This window comes from Hylobates moloch, unplaced genomic scaffold (genome assembly GCF_009828535.3).
Source record: "Hylobates moloch isolate HMO894 unplaced genomic scaffold, HMol_V3 SCAFFOLD_18, whole genome shotgun sequence".
Lineage (NCBI taxonomy): Eukaryota > Metazoa > Chordata > Mammalia > Primates > Hylobatidae > Hylobates > Hylobates moloch.
Genome location: NW_026652293.1, coordinates 30,932,537 through 30,957,000, shown reverse-complemented (window position 1 = coordinate 30,957,000; position 24,464 = coordinate 30,932,537). Strand labels below are relative to the sequence as shown.

Below are 24,464 nucleotides of genomic sequence, written 5' to 3'. Positions count from 1 at the left end.
CATTAACATTCTTCTCTTCTAGCTAGCTTGAAATATACAATAGATTATTGTAAGCTATATTGCTATATTCACCCTGCTCACTTTTTTTTTTTTTTTTTTTGAGACAGAGTTTCACTTTTATTGCCCAGGCTGGAGTGCAATGGCACAATCTTGGCTCACTGCAAACTCCACCTCCCGGGTTCAAGCAATTCTCCTGCCTCAGCCTCCCAAGTAGCTGAGATTACAGCATGTGCCACCATGCCCGGCTAGTTTTGTATTTTTAGTAGAGACAGGGTTTCTCCATGTTGGTCAAGCTGGTCTCGAACTCCCGACCTCAGGTGATCTGACTGCCTTGGCCTCCCAAAGTGCTGGGATTACAGGTATGAGCCACCGTGCCTGGCCTCACCCTGCTCATCTTTCTAACACTAGGTCTTATTTCTTCTATCAAACCATATATTTATACTCATTAATCAATTTCTTTCTTCCCTCCTTCCCCCTAACCTTTGCAGCCTTTGGTGACCACCAGTCATACTCCTTGTCTTCATGAAATCCCTTTTTAAGCCCCCACATATGAGTAAGAACATGTGATGTTTGTCTTTCTGTGCTTGGCTTATTTCACATAACATAATGACCTCCAGTTTCATTCATGTTGCTGCAAAAGACAGGATTTCATTCTTTTTTATGGCTGGATAATATTCCATTGTGTATATGTACCATGTTTTCTTTATCCATTCATCTTTTGATGATTACTTAGGTTGATCTCATATCTTGGCTATTGTAAATAGTACTACAATGAACATGGGAGTGCAGATTTTTTTTTTTCTTTTTTGGGACAGGGTCTGTCTCTGTCCTCAGGTTGGAATGCAGTGGTGCAATCATGGCTCACTGTAGCCTTGACCTCTTGGACTCAAGCAATCCTCCCACCTCAGCGTCCCCGAGTAGTTGGGACCACAGGCACATGCCACCACACCCAGCTAATTATTTTATTGTTTTAGAGATGGGGTTTTGGCATGTTGCCCAGGCTGATCTCGAACTCCCGGGCTCAAACAATCCACCCACTTCAGCCTCTCAATGTGCTGATAGTGTGAGCCGCCAGGCCCGGCCCAGATATTTTTTTGATATGTTGATTTTCTTTCTTTACACTATATACCCAGTAATAGAATTGCTGTGTTGTATGGTAGTTCTATTTTTAATTTTCCGAGAAACCTCCATACTATTTTTCATACTGGCTGTACTAATTTACATTCCAACCAACAATGTGCGGGTGTTTTCCTTTTTACACAACCTCACCAGCATCTGTTATTCCGTCTTTTTGATAAAAAGCCATTTTAACTAGGACAAGATCATATCTCATTGTAGTTTTGTTGGTGGTGGTGGTGGTGGTTGGTGGTGGTGGTGTTTTTTTTTTTTTTTTTTGAGGTGGAGTTTCACTCTTGTTGCCCAGGCTGGAGTGCAATGGCGTGATTTCGGCCCACTGCAACCTCTGCCTCCCGGGTTCAAGTGATTCTCCTGCCTCAGCCTCCTAAGTAGCTGGGATTATAGGTGCCTGCCACCACACCCAGCTAATTTTGTATTTTTGGTAGAGATGAGGTTTCACCATGTTGGTCAGGCTGGTCTTGAACTCCTGACCTCTGGTGATCCACCCGCCTCAGCCTCCTAAAGTGCTGGGATTGCAGGCGTGAGCCACTGCGCCTGGCTCTCATAGTTTTGATTTGCATTTCTCTGATGATTAGTGATGCTGAGCATTTTTTTCATATATCTGTTGACTACTTGTATGTTTTCTTTTGAGAAACGTCTATTCAGATCTTTTGCCCATTTTTAAATTGGATTATTTGGTTTGCTATTGAGTTGTTTGAGCTTCTTATATATTCTGGTTATGAATCCCTTTTCAGATGGATAGTCTGCAAATATTTTCTCCCAGTCTATGGGTTGCCTGTTTATTTTGATAATTGTTTTTGTTACTGTGAATAAATTTTAGGATGTAATCCTATTTGTATATTTTTATTTTGGTTGCTGGTGCTTTTTTTTTTTTTTTTTTTGAGGTCTTATACGAAACGTCTTTGCCCAGACCAATGTCCTGGAGCATTTCCCCAATGCTTTCATCTAATAGTTTTATAGTTTCAGGTCTTAGATTTTTGTCTTTAATACATTTTTATTTGATTTTTGTATATGATAAGAGATAGAGGTCTAGTTTCATTCTCCTCCATATAGTTATCCAGCTTGCTTTCTTTATTTTTTTGAGACAGAGATTTGCTTTTGTTGCCCAGGCTGGAGTGCAATGGTGCAATCTCAGCTCACCGCAACCTCTGCCTCCCAGGTTCAAGAGATTCTCCTGCCTCAGCCTCCCAAGTAGCTGGGATTACAGGCATGCACCACCATGCCCGGCTAATTTTGTATTTTTAGTAGAGACGGAGTTTCTCTATGTTGGTCAGGCTGGTCTCAAACTTCTGACCTCAGGTGATCTGCCCGCCTCGGCCTCCCTAAGAGCTGGGATTACAGGTTTACAGGTGTGTGCCACCGCGCCTGTCCAGTTATCCAGCTTTCTTAGCACCATTTATTGAAGAGACTGTTATTTCCCCATTGTGTCTTCTTTGCACATTTGTTGAAGATGAGTTGGCTGTAAAGGCATGGATTTATATCTGGGCTCTATGTTCTGTCCCATTGGTCTATGTATCTGTTTCCATGGTGCTGGTTTGGTTACTGTAGCTTTGTAGTAACTTTTGAAACCAGGTAGTATGATGCTTCTAGCTTTGTCCTTTTTGCTTAGGATTGCTTTGGCTATTTGGGGGTCTTTTGTGATTTCATATAAATTGCAGGATTAAAAAAATTTCTCTGAAGAATGTCATTCGTGTTTCAATAGGATGAATTTATAAATTACTCTGGATAGTATTGTCATTTCAACAGTATTAATTCTTCCAGTCATGAGCATGGAGTAAGCTTTCATTAGTGTATATCTTCTTTTTTGTTTCTTTCATCAGCGTTTTGTAATTTTTCTTGTATAGATCTTTCACTTCTTTGGTTAAATTGATTCCTATATATTTTATGTTTTTGTAGCTATTATAAATGGGATTCCTTTTTATTTTCCAGGTTGTTCACTATTGGTGTATATAAATGCTACTAATTTTTGTATATTGATTTTCTATCCTGAAACCTTACTGGATTTATCAGTTCTAACACTGCTATTATTGTATTGCGGCCTTTGTCTCCTTTTATATCTATTAATGTTTGTTTTATGTACTTTGATGCTGTGGTGTTAGGCACATAGATATTTATAATTGTTTTATCCTCTTGCTAAGTTGGCCTCTTTATTACTATATAGTGACTCTCTTTGTCTCATTTTACCGTCTTTGATATGTTGTCTATTTTATCTGATGTAAGTATAGCTACTCTTGCCTCTTTATTTCTGCTTGTATGGAATATCTTTTTCCATCCCCCCACTTTCAGTCTGTATATGTGAAATGGGAGGGTTCTCTGACCCCCCCCAATGCAGAAGGTGCAACAGGGGTGTGGCTCATCTGTTCGGCTGCTGCATGCTCAAACCCCTTACAAGAGGAAGTGCATGCAGACAGGCAGGTGCAGGAGCCAGGGCGAGCGCTTTTGGGCTCCGGCCCCACGGTAGCTTCTACAGGTGGGTGCCTGCAATTCTCAAAGCCCCAGTGTGTGTGCCACAGTGCTGTTTAGCTCTACCATCCACAGACAGCTTAAGTATTAACTAGCTCAGTGCCCTCTTTGTACCTGGGTTCTTATCTGGTGTCCAGCAAGAATCAGATCACACACAGATTTGAAGGATGGTGAATGCAGAGATTTTATTGGATGATGGAGGTGGCTCTCAGCAGAATGGATGCGGAGCTGAAAAAGGGATGGAGTGGGGAGATGATCTTCCCCTGGAGTTTGGCTACCCCATGGCTGATCTTCTTTCTGACTGTCCCAGCTGAACTCCTCTCAACGTTCTGATGCTCCTCCTCTCCTCTCCTTCTCTGCCATGCCACTCTTCTGCTCCTCTGCTCTTCTGTTTGTCTGTCCATGGAGTCTGGGGTTTATGTGGGCACAGGACGGGGGTGGGGCATGGCAGGCCAAAAGGCAACATTTGGGCACGAAAACAGGAATGCCTGTTCCCATTTAGGGTTGTGGGTTTCCAGGCCTAGGGGTGGGGCCTTTGCCAGGGAACTGTCCTTGTCTACCCAGTATTTCTCTGTCTTCTGTTGATATCATTTTCCCCCTCTGAAGAGGCATATCTAACTGCCATTAGAATATGGACGATGACCAATGTTAGCTACCTCCTGCTGACAGGGGGCATTGTTTTAGGGAAAACAGAAGTCAGATTCCTCCCCGATCTATGTAAGGGTCTCTGGCAAAACGAAGCCATCACCCGAGGCTTTGGTTGCCTGACCATTTGGAGTTTGATGGCCTAGGTGAGAGAGAAAAAAACAAGTGTTATAAGGTTAAGTATGCATGGGTTAAACATGTGTATTATACAAGGAAAGAATCTAGTGCCAAAGATTACAGAAACAAGAAGTGAAATATACTAACAACTTGCACCCCAAGCTGTTTTACCCTAGTGAAAGAAATTAAACCTTGTATGGGAGCAGTTAAACTTTAGAAGAGAGATAACTGTTTTTGCCACATCTGTAGCAGTTAACAGATGCATTCTGGGAATTCTGCGGTTTGTGGACTTGCATGGTGGCCCTTAAAGCTTCTGCCTCTTTCTTGTGTCTCCCTATCTTTATTGTAGAAGACCAAGGCAGCCACTTTCAGGAGGTTCTCCAAAGTACTATCTGGTCCCAGGGCCTATTTCTGCAACTTCTTCCTTATATCAGGGGCTGCCTGAATAATAAATTTATCCTTTGGGGTTAGCTGTCACTTGACAGAATCAGGAGATAGAGAGGTGTACTTTACCAAGGCCCCTCTTCACCTCTCCAAGAAGGCAATGAGATTTTCTTTTCTCTCTCTCTCTCTTTTTTTGAGACAGAGTCTCGCTCTGTTGCTCAGATGAGAGTGCGATGGTGCAATCTTGGCTCACTGCAACCTCCATCTCCTGGGTTCAAGCGAGTCTCCTGTCTCAGCCTCTTGAGTAGCTGGGATTACAGGCACCTGCCATCATGCCTGGCTAATTTTTGTATTTTTGTAGAGATGGGGTTTCACCACGTTAGCCAGGCTTGTCTTGAACTGCTGACCTAAGGTGATCCACCAACCTCAGCCTCTTAAAGTGCTGGCATTACAGGCGTGAGCTACGGTGCCCAGCCTGCAGTGGGATTTTCATTAAATCCCTGGTCTATCATGGATAGCTTGCTGTAACTGAGAGGCTTGGTCCTCGTCCTACATAAGCCTTCCATTATGCATACCTGAAAGTGTCCCCTCTTCTAGTCTCCCATCTCATCATTGGGATCCCATTTAGGGTCATTCACTGGTACTGCTTCTATTCCAGTTGGATACATTTTGCCCCCTTCCCTGATGCCATATGTGATACAAAGCTCATCCCCAAATCTCTCTGCCGCTTGCAGAGTGGACTGCTTCTCAGTGTTCGTCAGGGTCCCATTCAAAAGTAACATCACATCTCTCCAGGAGAGTGCAAATACTTGGGTTAAATTCTGGAAAACCCCTATATATCTGTCGGGGTCATCTGGAAACCTGCTAAGATCCCCGTTAATTTGCTTCAAGTCCTGTAGAGAGAAGGGGACCTGGACCTTACTAAAACCAAATTCACCAGGCATCTGTTGGAAGGCAAGAGTGAGACTGGGGCTTGTCTACAGGGAGGACTTCTAGGAGGGGGCAAGCATGAGACTGAAGGTGGATAGGACTTTTTCTACAGAAAAGGTACAACTGCCAGATGGTATTGAAATGAATGATTCCTTCCTGAGGCCAAGCCAATCCTTCATAATTTGGTGAAACCTTTGTGCAGAGGGATATGAGGCATTTTTTTTCTCCGGATTCTGAGGGTCAAAGCAGTCCCAAGGGTTCAGGATACACTCCAGAGGAGTATAAGCTGGGGGTGGTGAAGAGAGCTGGTTGCCCATTTTGAAAGACAGGAAAGTAGAAGTGTCCCTCATTTCCCATCCTTCTTTCAGTGAAAACTCAGGGTGTGAGGGAGAGAGAAAACAGGCAGTCCTTTCTCTTCCACCTTTTCATCCCCGAGTCCCAGCAACCATGGCAGGTGCCACCCACGGGTGTCACTGCAGCCCACACCCGTGAAGCAGGGAGGGCCTAGAGAATAGGAATTGTTCGCACTCACCTATGCCTCCATCCCGCTACTGTTGGCAACTTTGCCTTCCCTGGGCCTTATCTATGCCATGGAGCATGGCCTCCTTTCATGAAGCAGGGATTTAGTCGACAGGAATTGGTCCTGCGCATTTACATTGTGCCTGTTGCCTGGCTTTGAATCCTTCAGATCTGGTTTTCCTTTCTAGGGCTGCAACCTGGAGCCTGGAATCGAGTTTGGGACAAAAAAGGTATTTCAGAGGCTGCACGGATCTGTTTAGATTAAGTCTCAAATGGGCCCTGGCGAATTTGCAGTTATCAGCCAGCAGGGGTTTCTCCTCCCTATCATAAGCAGAGTGCATGGGGGGAGGAAAGAAGAGAAAAGAAAACAGTCTAAAGTACAAAAAACAAAAAAAAAAAAAAAGGAGGGGGGTGGGGGAAGAACTTCTTGCTTTGAGCAAATGAGTTCCTTTAATTATTGTATCTTTCCACCAGTTTAGACCAGTGAGGATCCTTCAGCCATGGGGGGAATGGTTCCGCTGGCACAGCAAACGGGAGGCACTGGCCAGCTGGCTACGCAGGGTGCCAGTGGCAGCCGTGGTTTTTTCCCACCCCCGCATGGCCATTGGGCACAGCTCGTACGTGCTGCAGACTCGCCCAGGTGCCCTAGCCAGAAGGGGAGGGGATAACGAGAGGAGCCCCTGTGGCCATGGGGTGGGATTCAGGGTCGCACCAAACGGAAACCACATCGTTCTTGAATTGCACCTCTGATGGCTGGGCCAAATGCTCATTCTATTTAATGTCATTGCCGCAGTCTGTAGCAAAATCCTTAACATTATAAAAGAAGAGATAGGAGCCATTTCAAACCGTGAAAGAGATAGCACAGCAAAGTCCAGGTATCTTGGCTGATGGAGTTCAGTCTTGGGGTCTTCCAGCAACAAATGATGCCTTCGTTGCCCCAGGGCTTTACTCCGGTCCTATGTGATGGGTAGACCTCCGTGAAGGGAAACAGCCGATATTCCTTTACCCACAGGAACGAGAGAGGTGGCAGGCCAGAAGGCAACATTCAGGCACAAAAGCAGAAATGCCTGTTCCCATTTAGGGTCGTGGGTTTCCAGGCTTGGGAGTAGGCCCTTTGCCAGGGAACTGCCCTCTTCTACCCAGTATTTCCAATCTCTGTCTCCTGTCCATATCATCTGTATGGGTGAAGTGAATTTCTTGCAGGTAGCATATAGTTGGGTCTTGTTTCTTTATCCATTTAGCCACCCTACACCTTTTAATTGCAGGATTGAGCTCATTTACATTCAGTGTTATCGATAAGTAAGGACTTACTACTGCCATTTTGTTTTATTATCTGGTTGTTTTATAACTCCTTTCTTTTTTCCTACTGTCTTTCTTTGTGGTGAAGTGATTTTCTCTTGTAGTATGTTTTAATTTGTTGCATTTCATTTTTAGTGAATGTATTATAGATTTTTGCATTGTGGTTACCATAAGCCTTACAAAAAACATCTTATAGATACGTTATTTTATAAAGAAGTTAATCTATCTTAGATCATAAAGAATAAAAACAAGAAAAATAGTTTTTAAAAGTTTTTACACTTTAACCCCACCCCTCCCACAGTTTGACTTCAGTTATCTTAATTTACGCATTACTAATGTTTTAACAGTTCCTGTAGCTATTATCATTTTTGATAGCTTTGTCTTTTAGGCTTCATACTAAGTTATAAGTGGGTTGAACACCATAATTATAGTATTAGAGTATTCTGTGTTTGTCTGTGTACTTAATTTTATCAGTGGGTTTCATACCTTCAAATGTTTTTTCATTTGTTTGCTTACGTTATTTTTTTCATGTTAGTGTTTTTTTCTTTCAGATCAAAGAATTCCCTTTAGTGCTTCTGGTAAAATGAGTCTAGTGTTGGTGAATTCTCTCAGCTTTTGTTTCTCTAGGGAAGACTTTATCTCTCCTTTATATTTGAAAGATAACTTTTCTGGATACGATATTCTTGCATGGCAGTGTTTTTCTTTTTTTTTTTTTTTGAGACGGAGTCTCGCTCTGTCGCCCAGGCTGGAGTGCAGTGGCGCAGTCTCGGCTCGCTGCAAGCTCCGCCTCCTGGGTTCACGCCATTCTCCTGCCTCAGCCTCTCCGAGTAGCTGGGACTACAGGCGCCTGCCACCACACCCGGCTAATTTTTTTTTTTGTATTTTTAGTAGAGACGGGGTTTCACTGTGGTCTCGATCTCCTGACCTCGTGATCCGCCCGCCTCGGCCTCCCAAAGTGCTGGGATTACAAGCGTGAGCCACCGCGCCCGGCTGGCAGTGTTTTTCTTTCAGCACTTTGAAAATGTTGTTCAACTCCCTGCTGGTCTGTATGATTTCTATTGAGAAGTCTGTTACTAGATGAACTGGAGGTCCTTTATATGCTATTTGCCTCTTTTCTATTTCTGTTTTTTTGTATTTTTCTCTCTGTCCTTGACTTTTGGGTGTTTGATTATTATAGTCCTTGGGGTAGTCTTATTTGGGTCAAATCTGTTTGGTGTTCTCTGACCTTCCTGTACCTGGATACTTATCTCTTTCTCAAGTTTTGGAAAGTTTTCAATTATTATTGTTTTTTTAATAAATCTTCTATCCCTTGCTCTTGCTCAACTTCCTCTCAAACACCAGTAATTCGATTTTCTCTTTTGAGATAACTTTCTATATCTTGTAGGCAACCTTTGTTGATTTTTATATTTTTTCTTCTTTTTTCTCCTCTGTGTATTTTTAAATAGACCGTCTTCAAGCTCACTGGTTCTTTCCTCTCCTTGATCCATTTTGCTGTCGAGAGACTCTAATGAATTTTTCAGTTCAGCAAATGTATTTCTAAGTTCCAAGATTTCTGTTTAATTTATTTTATTATTTCAACTTCTTTGTTAAATTTCTTCAATGGATTTCTGAATTGTTTTTCTGTGTTATCTTGGAGATCACTGAGTTTTCTTAAAACTACTATTTTGAATTCTTGGTCAGAGAGCTCACATATCACCATCTCTTTAGTGTTATTTTCAGGTTCCTTGTTTTGATCCATTTGGGAAGATTGTGGTTCTCTGTTTGCTCTTGTTTCTTGTGGGTCTACGTGTGTGTCTTTGCATTAAAGGGTTATTTATTCCAGTCTTCTCTGTCTGGCTTGTTTTGTTTTATATTGGATATATTTGCTTAGAGGTTTTTTTTGGTTGTTTGGTTGTTTTGATACAGAGTTTTGCTCTGTCACCCAGACTGAAGTGCAGTGGTACAAACATGGCTCACTGCAGTCTCAACTTCCTGGGCTCAAGTGATCCTCCTGCCTCTACCTCCCAAGTAGCTAGGACTACAGGCAAGCACCACTATACCCAGCTATTTTTTTTTTTTTTAATAGAGATGATGTCTCACCATGTTGCCCAAGCTGGTTCTGCTAGGTCACAGCCTCCTTTTCAGCTCTAGGAGGTACCTAAACCTCAGAATTGCCTCAGTTCTAGTAAAGGATTGGAGCACTGCTCTTCCCAAATGGAGGAGATCCCAAAGGGAATATCCTGGCAGTGTCGGAAGGCTAGCTAGGGGTTTGTGCCTATGGGACCTGTGGGACAAACCTCCTACAGTGTGATGTTGCTGAACAGTCACTCTGATTTGATGTCTCCTTTGGCTGATTTATAGAGCAGAGTTTCCAGAACTGGGGATGGTAGTCCCACCTAACCACTTTGCCTGTCCTCAGGAACAAATTTCCCTTCAGGCACTCTGAATTCTTCCCATGAAGATACTTCCCCTGCCAGAAAACCCAAGATGGTGGAGAAGCTGCTTTTAAACCTCAATCTCACTTTTTCTATTGTAGAAATAGCAAGTTGGGGGAAAACTTTTCCCCCATGCTTTTTGCTGGGCATAATGTGGGGAGGGGTATCTCAGATGTGGAATTCCAATTCTCTTACCATCTGCTCAGAGTTTTTTCACTTCTCTGCATCTCTGGGAACTGTCTCATATGATATTTGAGTTCCAGGATATTTCTGGCAAAAATCTCAGCATTGTAGATTTGTTTTTGTTTTTCTGGGGTGTGGTGGGTGGGGAGTGAAGCCAGCATCCTTCCATGCTGCCATTTTGATACTCCATATTACTATTTTTTATTTGTCCCTTCTGTTCTGTATTTCTTTTTCTTTCATTTTAGTTTTCTTTTAGATTAAAATGAGGGGGGTAGGTCAATAATTTCTATATTTTTTCTCTGATCATGTGTTTTCTTATTTTAGTGACTACCATATAGATTTCCAAATGCATCCCTGACGTATTAAAGTTTGATGTAAACCAGTATTCCTACTGCATATGTATTATTGTTTTATGAGTCAATATTTATTTAGATTAACTCACATATTTACCTGTTTCTTTCTTTTTCATCGATTTTTGTTCTGCCAAGCTGTCATCTAGAAATTTTTTTATGTCTAAAGAACACCCTTTGATATTTCCTTTAGTGTTCATCTGAAAAATGTCTTTATTTCGCTTTTATTTCTGAAGAATATAGTTTGTGGATGTAAAATTCTTCTTGGAGTTGTTTTCTATTAACACTTTGAAAATGTTATCCCATTGTCTGTTGGCTTCCTTGGTTCAATTTGAGGAGTCACCTGTCAGTTTTCATTGACATTGCTTAGTAGAAGAAAACAGTTCTTTTTATTCCTTGTTTTTTTTTACTCTCACATTTTATCTTTGTCTTTGCTTTTGTGTAACTTTACTATAATATGCCTCAGGCTTTATGCTGCTTGTAGTTTTAGAACTTCCGGACTAGATATCTTTTGTCAGTTTTAGGGAATTTTCAGTTATTATCTCCTTAAGTATTTTTCCTGCTCCATTCTATCTATTCTGATAATTTTATTATACATATTTTTGACATTTTAAGCATATTTCATATACTTTTTCTGTATATTTCATTTTTCCCTCTCTGTGTGTTTCAGTCTAGATATGTCCTTTGCATCTAACTCCTAGTTCAACAATTTTCTCTTTAGTTGTGTATAATCTGTCATTCAACTCATCTGCTAGTTATTACTTTTCTTACTTATAATCTTTAAACTTTTTATTTCTAGAATTTCCATTTTTTTATATTGTCTATTTTGATATTTTCCTTTTTGTCTTATAATTTCTTGAACTATATTAACAATAGTCACTTTAAAGTTCATATTTGAACTTTCTGTGCTTATTTCAAGTGCCATTTTCCCCCCTCTTTGGTTTTTGGTGAAGTCTTTTAAAATATCTTGTTATTTCTGCTTGGTTTATGAACATCACTGGTGAAAATTTGTAGAGCCAATTTGAACCTCTGGATGAAGTTATTTTCCTCCAGAGAAGATTTTTACATCTGACATACACTAAACTAGTAGCATCCAGATAACCTTAATTTATTCAGGGATTAAGTTGTTTCAAAGCTAGTTCTCATTCCCTTGATGATGAACTATTTCTTGTTTTCTTTAGTCTTTGGAGTTCCAACTGAAAGCTTGAGGTGTTTATCAGGGCCTCTTCTCCTTTTGCCCCCTTCTGCCCTGAGAATCTGCCAAAAGCTCTGCTAAATTCCCCAGTAGCAATTTGTTTACATAATTGTCAAATGTCTTAAGAATAAAAGCAATGTCCAATGTTTTGCCCATTTTCTAAAGACCTATGGCTTTGTCTTGTGTCCCATTGTGACTTTAACACTGCAAATGCCTTTAGGGTGGCTATTGTTATAAACTGACATTCCTGGTTTTTAGTATCTTCATTGTTTCTAACCTCTATTTATTGATTTTGTCTTAATTTTTTATAAATTTACTTTCATTTTGAAAGTGTATTATTTTTATGCAGTATTTCTAGGTGTTTTGTATTGGGAGGGTTTTTGTTTTGTTTTGTTTTGTTTATTATTTATTTTATATCTGGTCTTCCATAGTTTAGATTTTCTTTTTTCACTTAGTTGCATTTATTTAGATCCAACATATATTTCTATTGCTTTTAATACTTTTTGTATGCTTTCTGAAAGTATTGCCAAACTACACACAAATTTCCTGTGTTGGTACATTCTATTTAAAAACTGTTTTAAAACAATGACTATATAACTAGGTCATGTTCTAATTTCTGTAAGTCAGATGAGTAATACACCATCTCTGCCCTTGATGAGTTCATAGTCTATGTTTTCTTCTGCAATATTAACCTCAAAGGACTCTTATAATACTGAGATCCATGAAATCTATTGTTCTTCAATAATAATGTTTCATTTTTATTATTTAAAATTATTTTTATAGACAGAGTCTTACTCTGTTGACCAGGCTGGAGTGCAATGGTGTCATCATAGCTCACTGTAGCCTCAAACTCCTGAGCTCAACTGATCTTCTTGCCTCAGCCTTCCAGGTAGCTAGGACCACAGGTGTATACCACCACACCCAGTTAATTTTTAAACTTTTTTTGTAGAGATGGGGTGTCACTGTGTTGTCCAGACTGATTTTAATCTCCCAGCCTCAAGTGATCCTCCCACTTTGGCTTCCCAAAGTGCTGGGATTATAGGCATGAGTGACTGTGCCCAGGCAATAATGACATTTTGATATATTTGGGAGAATAATGGTTTCTAAATGGCAATAGGGAAACAGACACCCATTCTGAACTTGCATGGTGTGCTAGAATATCATTTGAGAAGCTTACAGGGGAAGCAGTGTCCGTGGGAAAGAAAATGGTTTTTATTAAAACAAGAAGATGGAGGGAATTCTTAAAGAAGAAGTCAAGCATCTGTGAAAGTTTCCTTATTACAGAGCAGGGATTCCAGGGGACAAGTGGAAAGATTTAGGATAGGACAATAGAAGTGTCAAGGAATGTCATGTGGAGTATGGTCTAGTAAAAGCAGCTGACTGGAGGAGGCCTGACATTTGGCATTAACTAATGTAACGAAGAGAGAGGCAATCTCTCTAAGGAAGGTGGGCGCTAGACCTAAAGGCCAACATACTTAGATAACATAACCTGGACTGATGTTCATGTCAGGGGTATCAGTCATCCCTAAGTCTGTTCTTAACACTAGATGAACTTAACCTGAGATGGCAGCAGTTGTGGGGACAGTGATTTTTTCACATGGACTTAATGTGTGAAAAATGTCCTTGCTACTTTTTCCCTTTTCATTGCTTATAATATAGTGTTCTCCAACTTAGTGATTTTTTTTTTTAGATTTTAAAGTGGAGATTATCAAGGAACCAAAGACAGTTTCATGCTCAAATAGGAAAATATCCTTGCTCAGAAGAACCCTTGTAAGGAAGCCATCAATGAGACCCAGGTGAGATATAGAATCTGGCTACAGCAACATCTTCAGGTACATGCTTTTGAAAAATCTCAACATATCTAATGGTAAACTTATCTTTCTATGTGTAGGTTTTCAGACCCTTTTCCATATACAATACATAGCGGTACAGACACTTTTAGTATTTTAAATCATTTGTTTTCTAAAATTAGCACTATGCAATATATGTATATATTATACAATAACTTTTCAAACTTAAACTATCATAGACATCTCATGTCAGTATGTGCAGATCTACCTCCTTCCATGAGTGTAGTATAACTTATATAGACATTTACATTGTCTTTAATTTTTTAATTGCTATAAATGGTATCACAATAAACATCTTTGTACATGTTTCTTTGCCTATTTGTGTCTTCTGGATTATGTACTGCTGTAGTAGCCTCCTAACTGGTTCCTTACTTCTTGTCTCTCTCCACTTATAATCAATCTGAGAATCAAACTCTGGTAAGGTCCCACAGCTAGGCAAATACCCTGTGGCCTTTTCTTTCAGGAGTGCCCGCCCACCCTTCTTTCCATGTATCTTAGCATAAGTGCCACCTATACATAAAAATTTCTCCAAATATTATGTTTGCTATAACTTCCTTCTCTTCTGAAACCCTAAATATCTAAAGTACAATATCAAGCATTTATATGTACTACTTTTTACTGATCTTTACTTTTTAGGTATGTTTTCCAACTTCTTGACTTGAGTATAATTTTCTTGTAGGCCATGGCATTCACTTACTCATGTATTCATTTTTATTCAGTTACTATCTATTATCTATCTATAATGGCTAGCTATATAAAAGGTCCTCTTCTAGATGTTGAGGATATAGTAGAACATACACATTTGCTAGTCAAAATCTCCTACAGAATATTTTGCATAGAAAAAACTCCCACAAAACATTTTCTTTTTTTTAATTAATTTTTTTTTCTTGAGACAGAGTCTCACGTTTTATGTCCCAGCTGGAGTGCAGTGGCTCAATCACAGCTCACGGCAGCCTCGAACTCCCTAGGCTCAAGTGTCCACCTGCTTCAGCCTCCTGAGTAGCTGGGACTACAGGCACATGCCACCATGCCTGGCTTTTTTTTTTTTTTTTTTTTTTTTGTAGGGACTGGGTCTTGCCCTGTTGCCTAGGTTGGTCTCAAACTCCTGGGCTCAAGTGATTCTCCCACCTCAGCCTTCCAAAGTGCTGAGATTACAGGCATTTGTACCCAGCCAAGAATATTTTTTTTATTGATGACATTCATTGAGGGTGATAAGTCTTTTGTCTCTTCTAACCACTCTAGATAGATCTTCCTCTCTTTCAGCAACTGAAATTATTCTCTGAGGTTCAATCATTTGTTGCTTTTGCTTTTCCAATTTGTCCTAGTCACTGGTCTCCATTATGCCTATGGAAATACTTATTTTCCAATTGACTTAAGCATGAATACCACAGAAGTCTTAAATCACATATCTGTAAGATCATTAAGTCCTAGAAGACATATCAGGGTCATATCGTCTAGTTTCATGACTTAAGTTAAGACCAAGCAGAATAGCTCAGGGATGCCACAGCTGCAATTCTCTTAAACCTTTTCCCTATCCCTTATTCAATAAGTAAATGGCTATTGATTATATACCGTATTCTAGACACTCTGTGAGTGCTAATGATACAAAAACTAAGACATAGTCCTTGCCCTTAATCTAAATATGTAACTAAAGAAAATGTAAGGCTGACCTTAAAATGTTATGATAAAATATTAGCTAATTACTATGGGAGTGAAAGGAGAGAAATTTTGAGTGAGGATCAGGAAAAGTTAGAATATCAGAAGATGCTCAGAATAGCATATGCAAATTCAATTACAAAGAAATTACAGTATGTTGTAGGTAGGGATAAACCCTACTCAAAGGTGAAGATACAACACAAAGCTATAAACTCATGAATATAAACATAATATTCAAAGACTTAAAAATAGTCCAGTGATGTTGAAGTATAGAGTGCATGCGGTGAAGGGACATAAAACATAAAAAGCCAGATTGAGACCAAATAATTAGAAAAAGGTATTGGGTAGATTATTAAGGAATTCGCATTGATTAAATGGCAATGAGGGGATTCTTTGGGGTTTGTTGGAGCACTAGGTGGCAGAAATATCTACTATATGGATTTTTAAAATATTAGTCTGACAGAAATGAGAGTATAAGGAGTCAGACATCCAGAGGTTGAAGGCAGAGATAATATAGTTGGAAGGTCTTTGCAGTTGTTCAGGCAAATGATAAAGATCTGAGGTAAACAGTGGAAGTGGAAGGGAAAATACAGATGTACAAAGCAATGGAGGGAGAAAATCAGACTTCTGGAATGGTAGAGCAAGAACCTTCTAAGTAGTCTCTCCATAAAAGTAAAACTGGGAAAAGCTGTCAAAAAGAATTTCAGAACTCTGTAAATTAACTGAAGGCATTTAACAAATAAAAAATTGCTTATCCAAGAAAACTACCAAACCTCAGTAAGAATAGTGTAATCTGTGGCATTTTAATCTGTAATCACTCACATCACCAACAAGCTTAACAGCCATGAGGACCAGCCATCTTACTGCCAGCAGAGGGCACTGATATGGTTTGAAGCTCCACAAAAAAGCCAATGACCAGGAGCACTGTCAAAACCAATAGTAAGCCTTGTGGCCAAAAAATTGGGAGGCCACTATCACAGCCACTTAAGGCAGTGATACTAGTTGGGCAAGCAGTAAAACATTTAAAAGTAAAAAAGGGAAATCTGGGAGCAAGATATTCCCAAGGGATTGTGCAAATGCTGTGCAGATGCCCAAGAGAGACCAAAGAGGAACCCAGTTATCTATTTATCATTGGGTGATCATGAGGCCCTGAAAACTAGTATAAAAAAGAAAAATAAGAATTAAAAAGAGAAAAAAGTGAGAAGACACTTTAGTAGCCACACACTTTAGGGGAGATATACTCTACAGAACTAGCCCAATAAGTCATTTAACAAAAAATAAAATATAAAAAGCAAACAAAACCATCAACAGCAGCAAGCTCTGGTGGATGAGGGATGGGGTGTAAATTCAGACTCCAGGGTTGTGATAATATATTATCCCAAATTCAACTTTAAACAAAAAATTATAAGACACACACACAAACAAAAATCCCAGAAAAGTATGATCCATCCACAGGGAAAATAAAGGCAGTCAACAGAAACTCTCTCTAGGGTGATTCAGATGTTAGACTAAAGACTTCCAAGCAATAGGTTCAACAAACTAAAGAAAATCATGTCTAAAGAATTAAAGGAAAGTATGATGATACTGATTAACCAAATATAGAATATCAATAATGAGATAGAAGTTATAAAATATAATGAAAAAATCTGGAGTTGAAAAGTACATAACTGAAATGAAAAATTTACCAGAGGCAATCAATAACAGATATAAGTTAACAAAAGAATCACAGAGATCCATGCATAGACGCATCACAATCAAACTGTTGAAATGTAAAGACAGAAAAACGTTGAGTGCTGCAGGAGAAAAAGAACATATATTCAAGGGAACTACAGCAAGATTAAAGTTTATTTCACATCAGAAACAATGATACCAAAGGTAGTGAGATTATATATTTAAACTAAACTCAAAGAAAATAAATAATAACTATTAGTGTGTAGATACATAAAATAAAGAGAAAAACACAGAAAATCCAGGAAAATAAGTTAGTTTTTTGTAGAGATTAATAAAATTGTTAAACTGTAAGATATATTGACTAGGGGAAAAAAGATGACACAGATAATCAAAATTGGATTTAAAGAGGGCATATAATCACTGCCCTGCAGAAATTAATAAGATGGTAAGGAAATGCAAGAAACAAACAAGGCAACTTAGATGCAATACATAAATTTCTAGAAATACCCAAATTATTGAAGTAAGCTAGCTACGTTTCAAGGAAAAGTAGAAAATGTGAATAAATCTATAATAAGAAAAAAATTGAATTGGTAACTTAAAATTTTCTCACATAGAAACACTCAGGCACAGACAGCTTCACTGGAGAATTCTATGAAATATTTAAAGGATAAATAATGTCAATATTCCATGAACTCTTTGAGGAAACAGAGAAAGAAGGAACACTTCCCAACTTATTCTATGAGGCCAGTATTTTCCTGATCCCAAAGCCAGACCGAAGACATCATAAGAAAAGAAAACCACGGACCAATACTCCCTCTAGTTTCTAGATATGGAAACCTTCAATACAATATTAGCAAATCAAATCCAGCAATATATAAAAAAGATCAGTGGCCAGGCATGGTGGCTCATGCCTATAATTTCAGCACTATGGGAAGCCGAGGTAGGCAGATTGCCTGAGCTCAGGAGTTTAACACAAGCCTGGGCAACATGGTGAAACTCCATCTCTACAAAAAAAAAAATACAAACATTATTAGCAGGGCGTGGTGGTGCATGCCTGTAGTTACAGCTACTTGGGGGCTAAGCGGGGAGATCACTTGAGCCTAGGAGGTCAAGGCTGCAGTGAGCTGTGTTCATGTCACTGCACTTCAGCCTGGGTTACCAAGTGGAATTTATCCTAGGAATACAAGGAATGCAAAAACCAGTTAATACACCATGTTAATAAAATAAGGGGGGAGAAATTCACATGATTATCTCAATTGATGTAGAAAAAAAGGCTTTTACAAAATCCAACACATATGTGTGATTTTTAAAACTCTCAATAAAATTAGAATAGACGGGAACTATCTCGTTCTGATAAACGGCATCTATTAAAAATCTATGGCTAACATTATACTTAATGAAATAGGTGTATCAAGGAAGAAGAATTTGGTCAAGATGTGGGTGTGTGTAGAGAGGTTTGAATAACTATAACATAAAGATGAGGTCTGATGTGGGCAGTTGAAATGTAGAAGTGGAGCTCATGGGAACTGGAGATAAAGTTTTGCTATATCAATAAAATTTAAAATCACTTCCTCATATCAATAAAAATTGAAATCACAGAGGAGGCACAGATTACCTAGGAAAAACCATAAGGCAAAAGAATAGAGGGTTAAGGATGAAACATTAGGGGCACCTTTATTCAAGGAGCAGTGAAAGAAGAAATCAGCAAAGGAAATTTAGAAACATTAATCAAAAACTGCTAATCATGCTCCACCTCACAGAAATGACTGCTAATTAGGAGTTGTTTTGAACCCATAATATAAAAAGAGAATTCTCTTGAAAAAATTGTCCCCATTAAAATATCTTCCTTCATCTTCCATTGGGAAGGAAGATATTGGACCAAGCTTAGAAATAGTACATAAAATTTCAAGTTAATCACCAAAGAAATAGACAGATTTAGCCAATCCATCCGCAATGCTCTTCACATATGGCTAAAGGCCCTATAGCCTGGTCAATGCACTTCCCCATTTCCTAATTGAAACAGAATCCAGAATCATCATTCCTTTCTCTCTACCAAAGATGCTTTCCTGTTTTCCAGAAACTTGACAGAAGTCCTCTTAAATACACAGCACTTGGAGTTCTTCAGGGAGTTCCTCAAGGAACGGAAGGCTGAAAGCCCACTGCAATTTCTCATAGCTGTACAGAAGATCAGTATAGAGACCAATGAAAAGATTTGCAAGTCTCTCATAGAAAATGTAATCAAGACTTTCTTCCAAGGCCGACTCTCTCCTGGTATGCATCCTCTTCTGATCCTGTTTTCTCTCTCTCTCTTTAGTGTCTTAGGAGAATAGCCTGGGAAATAGCCTATCTTATGTGAGCCCCCAGAGAGAGCGGTACAGAGCAGCAGCCACATGGGGCAATATTGAGACAGATTAAGAGGGAAGGCAAAAGCAAAGAACAGTAAGAATAAATCCAAAGTCTTAATACGAGTTATATGAGTCTGTTCTCACATTGTTATGAAGAAATGCCTGAGACTGGGTAATTTATAAAGAAAAGAGGATTGATTGACTTACAGTTCCACATGGCTGGGGAGGCCTCAGGAAACTTACCATCGTAGCAGAAGGCACCTCTTCATGGAGCAGCAAGAGAGAGAATGAGTGCCAAATGAAGGGGGAAGCCCCTTGTAAAATCATCAGATCTCATGAGAACTCACTCACTATCATGAGAACATCATGGGGGAAACCACCCCCATGATTCAATTATCTCCACCTGGTCCTGCCCGTGACACATGGGGATTATTACAATTCAAGGTGAGATTTGGGTGGGGACACAGAGCCAAACCATATCACTCCACACCGGCCCCTCCCAAATCTCATGTTCTCACATTTCAAAACACAATCATGCCCTTCCAACATTCCCCCAAGGTCTTAACTCATTCCAGCATTAAGTCCAAGTCCAAAGTCTCATCTGAGATAAGGCAAGTCCCTTCTGCCTATGAGCCTGTAAAATCAAAAGCAAGTTAGTTACTTCCTAGATACAATGGAGATACAGGCATTGGGTTAATACACCCATTCCAAATGGGAGAAATTGGCCCGAAGAAAGGAGCTCAGTTCCCATGCAAGTCCAGAATCCAGTAGGGCAGTCGTTAAACCTTAAAGTTCCAAAATGATTTCCTTTGACTTCATGTCTCGCATCTAGGTCACACTGATACAATAAGTGAGCTCCCACAGCCTTGGGAAGCTCCACCATTGTGGCTTTACAGGGTACAGCCCAACTCCCAGTACCAATTTACTGTATTAGTCCATCCTCACACTGCTATACCTGTGAAGAAATACCTGAGACTGGGTAATTTATGAATAAAAGAGGTTTAATTGACTCACAGTTCCACATGGCTGGGGAGGCCTCAGGAAACTTTCAGTCATGGTGGAAGGCACCTCTCTACAGGGTGGCAAGAGAGATAATGAGTGCCCAGTGAAGGGGGAAGCCCTTGTAAAACCATCAGATCTCATGAGAACTCACCCACTATCACAAGAACAGCATGGGGTAAACCACCACTGTGATTCAGTTATCTCCACCTGGTCCTGCCCTTGACACGTGGGGATTATTACAATTCAAGGTGAGATTTAGGTGGGGACACAGAGCCAAACTATATCACTAGTGAAAGGAGCAAAGTCTAAGATACTTTCACGTGTATCCTCTCATTTAATTTTATTTAATTCTAAAAATAGAATTTTATTTAATCCCTGTAATATAGGGATAGGCAGCTTCACTTTACTAATGAAGAAAAGGAAACACAGAGAGGTTAACTAGCTTGTACACTTGGTAGAGCTTGAATTCAAATTCAAGTCATTTGACCATTAAACCAACTAGCCTGAAGTTAGATACAAAAACCAAGAGTTAGCTGCCTGCAAAGGTGGAGTATCCACCACCCATGAATTGTGAAGAGAGTTGTACTGGGAAGGAGAACTGTATGCCTGAAAATCTTTGTTCCATAAGTTGTGTCTTATTTTGTTTCCTAAGGTGGGAGGGTAAATATGGTAAATAAAATCTTAGCCAAAAGCAGAAGTTGCAAGTAATGCAAAGCAATGAAGATAGAGCCTCCTGTTTTGTCACAGATGGTATTTTTGTGTGTTTGGTTTTTGCTTGTAGTAAACCAAGATAAGAAAATAAATTTTTATGAATATAGAAAATATAGAAAAATAGGTCCAATTAACAAATCTTTATTTGTAAGCAATATTTATTTGTTGACTCTCAAGATGTTGAGATCTGTACAATATTTTGAATGAGCTAGAAGAGGAAGAGTGTCCAGATCCTGTCTCTGATTATTTTCCAGTCTCATTAATGAGCACAGCAGTTTCTGAACAACTGGAGAACTAAACTGCCCTTACAATACTTATCTGGAATCTTGGATTCCCCATCTGCCTAGCAATTTAACTATAATCCCTTACCCTTCTGCTCTCTCTCTAAATCCAAATTTTTCAAACCAGCTGCAGAAATAAGTCCTTTAAAAATTTCTTTCCCCTTAAGCACTTGTCCTCAAAATTTGAATGAAACTAAATGAGGAAAGTATTTGGTTTACAAATGCATTTGTACATAACATTTCAAGTATGCTTTGGAGATTTTCAAGCAAACTATGGTGGGATCAGAGTCTAGCCAGATTGAAAATGGGGGCTGTGAGACTCTAAGATAAAAAAAAAAACAAACACCAGCTATCTCAGAAATGGTAGATGAGGATTACAGCTTCTTTTCTCTCTTGGGTTTTCTAGAAGAAATGCTGCAGTGTGATGCCCCTATTATCAAAGAAATCGCTTCCATGCGTCATGTCACCACAAGCACACTGTTAACGCTCCAGGGACATATTCTGAAATCTATAGAAGAAAAGTGGTGAGTATACTCAATGAAGGAAAGGATTCTTCCCGGAGTTTCTCCTTGGCTTCTAAAAGCCATATACATCAAGGGTTTCATAATCCATTTTCATAGCTCATTGCCAGAGCCTCTCTACAAAATAAAAAGTCAAACTTATCTTGAACTTTCCTACCTATCTACCTGACACACACACACACACATTTCTGTTTGTTTGCATTAACAAGAAACAATACAGTGTTGATCAGGAAGGTTAGGCTGACATTAACAAAGGTCTGATAGAGTAAAAAGAGAATTTTTTAGTATTTTACTATTCCCCAATTACCACTGAGACTTCCTCCAGAAGCTGAGGTAGGTTTGCCTGGACTGTTATCTTTTATGTGCCAGGTTTTTGCCCTGTTTGATATTCCTGATGTCCTTCTGGCAGGTTTAAAGATTATCAAGACCTGTTCCCACCTCGCCCTCAGGAGGCGGAAGTGCAAAGTGAAGTACAAATGTCGTCTAGGAAGCCCTCAAAGATAGTGTCAACTTACCTACAGGAATCCCAGGTTAGTGAAGAAGAAAGTGAAACAAGACATTAGAGACAAGAAAACCATCGTCTTGGGGGTAGGTTTTTAAATCCCCATTTTGCAAAGGAGGAATCTGAGACTCAGATAAATTACTATACTAGGAATTTAAGCAAGTCCCTCTCTTCTCTACCTGTGATTAGAATCAACTGAGTAATAGGTACAGGGGTTGGACACATGGAGTTCTTCTAGTTGAAAGTTAGTGTAGAGGACATGGATTGGCAATGAAGCAAAGTGGTTTTGCTGGTCCTCTGCACCCAAATTAAACTTACAAACCCAGTCACTGGTCTAACGGAACAACTTAGACCTCCACTTACCAGGGTGAGCCTCTTACTCTATAACAAAAGGTGGGCTTGTAACAAGTGTCTTGCAGACAAACAAACCAGAGAGAGAATGCAAAGGGCTGAGAACACCATTTCCTTCTTTCAAACTATCTAGCTCATTCTTTCTCCTATGGGAGAACAGAAAAAAGGAAGAAAGAGGAGACAGGAATGTTACTCAGGAAAGTCTCTATATGGTTTGAGAACAACAATAACAAAAAAATACATGCCCCCTTAGAGATTCACTTGCTCACTGTGTTTTAGAGTTGGTCAGTATCAGAAAAATTTTAGCCCAGCTCGATCTGACTCCAAAGATCATTCTAAGATATCTCAGAAAATAATGCCTAAGTCCATTGATCCAATACTCAGGGATGAAAATGTGTTATTCTTCCTTTTCTCCTCTGTATTTCCTCCATATATGAATAAACTCCATGTCAGGGCACCATGAATAGTCGTATAGACTATTACAAAGAATACTGTACCCAGAACCAGTGCACTTGGTTTAATTTCAGACCTTCCAGTTGTTCTTAGAAAATAAGATAAAAGGAAACCAGCATGTACTGAATGCCTACTCTTTGCCAAGCATTGCATTGAAGTTTATGTATATAACCACTAAGTCTCACTGCAACCCTGAAGACTATTGTTTCTATCTTACACATGGAGACGTTGAGACATAGGTTAAGTAACTTGACCCAAATTACACAATTAGGTTCTGAGAAGCTAAGCTCCAGACTCAAACTTTTTGATCCCAAATTCAGTGCTTTCTGTACTTCACTGCTTTCTGTCTTTCTGGCTCTAAGTATCAATTTCTTGAAGGACAAATAAAATCTCCAGTGGTTCCTGGGTACCTATTAAAAAACAGATGAAGAAACTTATGAAATAAGTTTGTGTGTGTGTGTGAGTGTGTGTGTAGGTGTATGAGTAGGTGCAAATAATTATATTTTCTGAAGTGCTTAGAAATGGTTTTGCTCATTTCCTTCTTCCCTCAATGTTTCCAAATTTGCCCGAGCCTTTGGTTCTTCATTTCTGTCCTCTTTTCTTCCAGTTTTTAGCTCTCATGCTCCCTCTCCCAATCACGGCATCTCACATCTTCACTGTTGAAAGCCTATGGTAGAAGGAGCATGGGCAAATGGCTCCAGTCTGGAATCTTTCACCAACCAGCTACTTAATTTTGGGCAGATTATACAAGCTCTCTAACCTGAGTTTCCTCACCTTTAAATTGGAGCTAAAAACTATTCCTTTACGGAGGTGTGGTGAGGATTAAATGTAATGAATACCAAGTTTTGGCACACAGTAGACTCTCGGTGAACAGCAACCATACTAATGAACATGTTATACTCCTCTTTCTTTCCCCAGAAGAAAGGCTGGCTGAGAATGATCAGCTTTATCAGGAGTTTTTGCAAGTACCGCAGATTTATGTTGAATCCTAGTAAGCGCCAGGAATTCGAAGACTATCTTCACCAGGAAATGCAAAATAGCAAGGAAAGTAAGTCATTTCTGTACTTACCCCCACTCCCTGTTGATATTTTAGCCATCAGGGTCAGCCCACATAAGAAGCTTATTGCTTTGTGTCATGCCTGTGGCAGCCTGGAGTCTAGCAAAAAACCCCAGGTCATGTGTGCAATGCAAAGCCAGGCCCAGGCCTTCCTAGAGAGGATGCAAGCCCAGAGGCCTCTGCTTAAGGAGCCAGCAAGGGTAGGGAATAATTAACCTAAGGCACTGCAAAATCTCACATTTTACAAAATAATTTCTTTATGTTTTTGAATTTACTCTTTAAAAATTATTTTCAAAATTTTTCTGCTTATAAATTAATACATGCTGTTAATAAAGAGGTAATAAAAATTACAGAAATATACAATATTTAGTATAGAAGTGAAAGTCCCTCAAGAGATAACATTGTTAATGCTTGTAAACCTACCTCCT

General features: G+C 39.4%; 1 protein-coding gene across 6 annotated transcripts in view; it reads left to right on the top strand.

Moving 5' to 3' along the window:
- Nucleotides 1-24,464, top strand: part of RGSL1 (regulator of G protein signaling like 1) — a 132,800-nt gene that overhangs the window by 55,075 nt on the left and 53,261 nt on the right. For 5 of the 6 annotated variants that reach the window (XM_058430571.1, XM_058430572.1, XM_058430573.1 and 2 more), the window contains 6 exons: nt 6,384-6,425; nt 13,327-13,432; nt 18,891-19,084; nt 21,559-21,676; nt 22,083-22,203; nt 23,898-24,027. In XM_058430571.1, coding sequence (XP_058286554.1) covers nt 6,384-6,425; nt 13,327-13,432; nt 18,891-19,084; nt 21,559-21,676; nt 22,083-22,203; nt 23,898-24,027 — 711 coding nt within the window. The remainder of the gene's footprint in view (nt 1-6,383; nt 6,426-13,326; nt 13,433-18,890; nt 19,085-21,558; nt 21,677-22,082; nt 22,204-23,897; nt 24,028-24,464) is intronic. The other variant, XM_058430570.1, reaches the window with a different exon arrangement.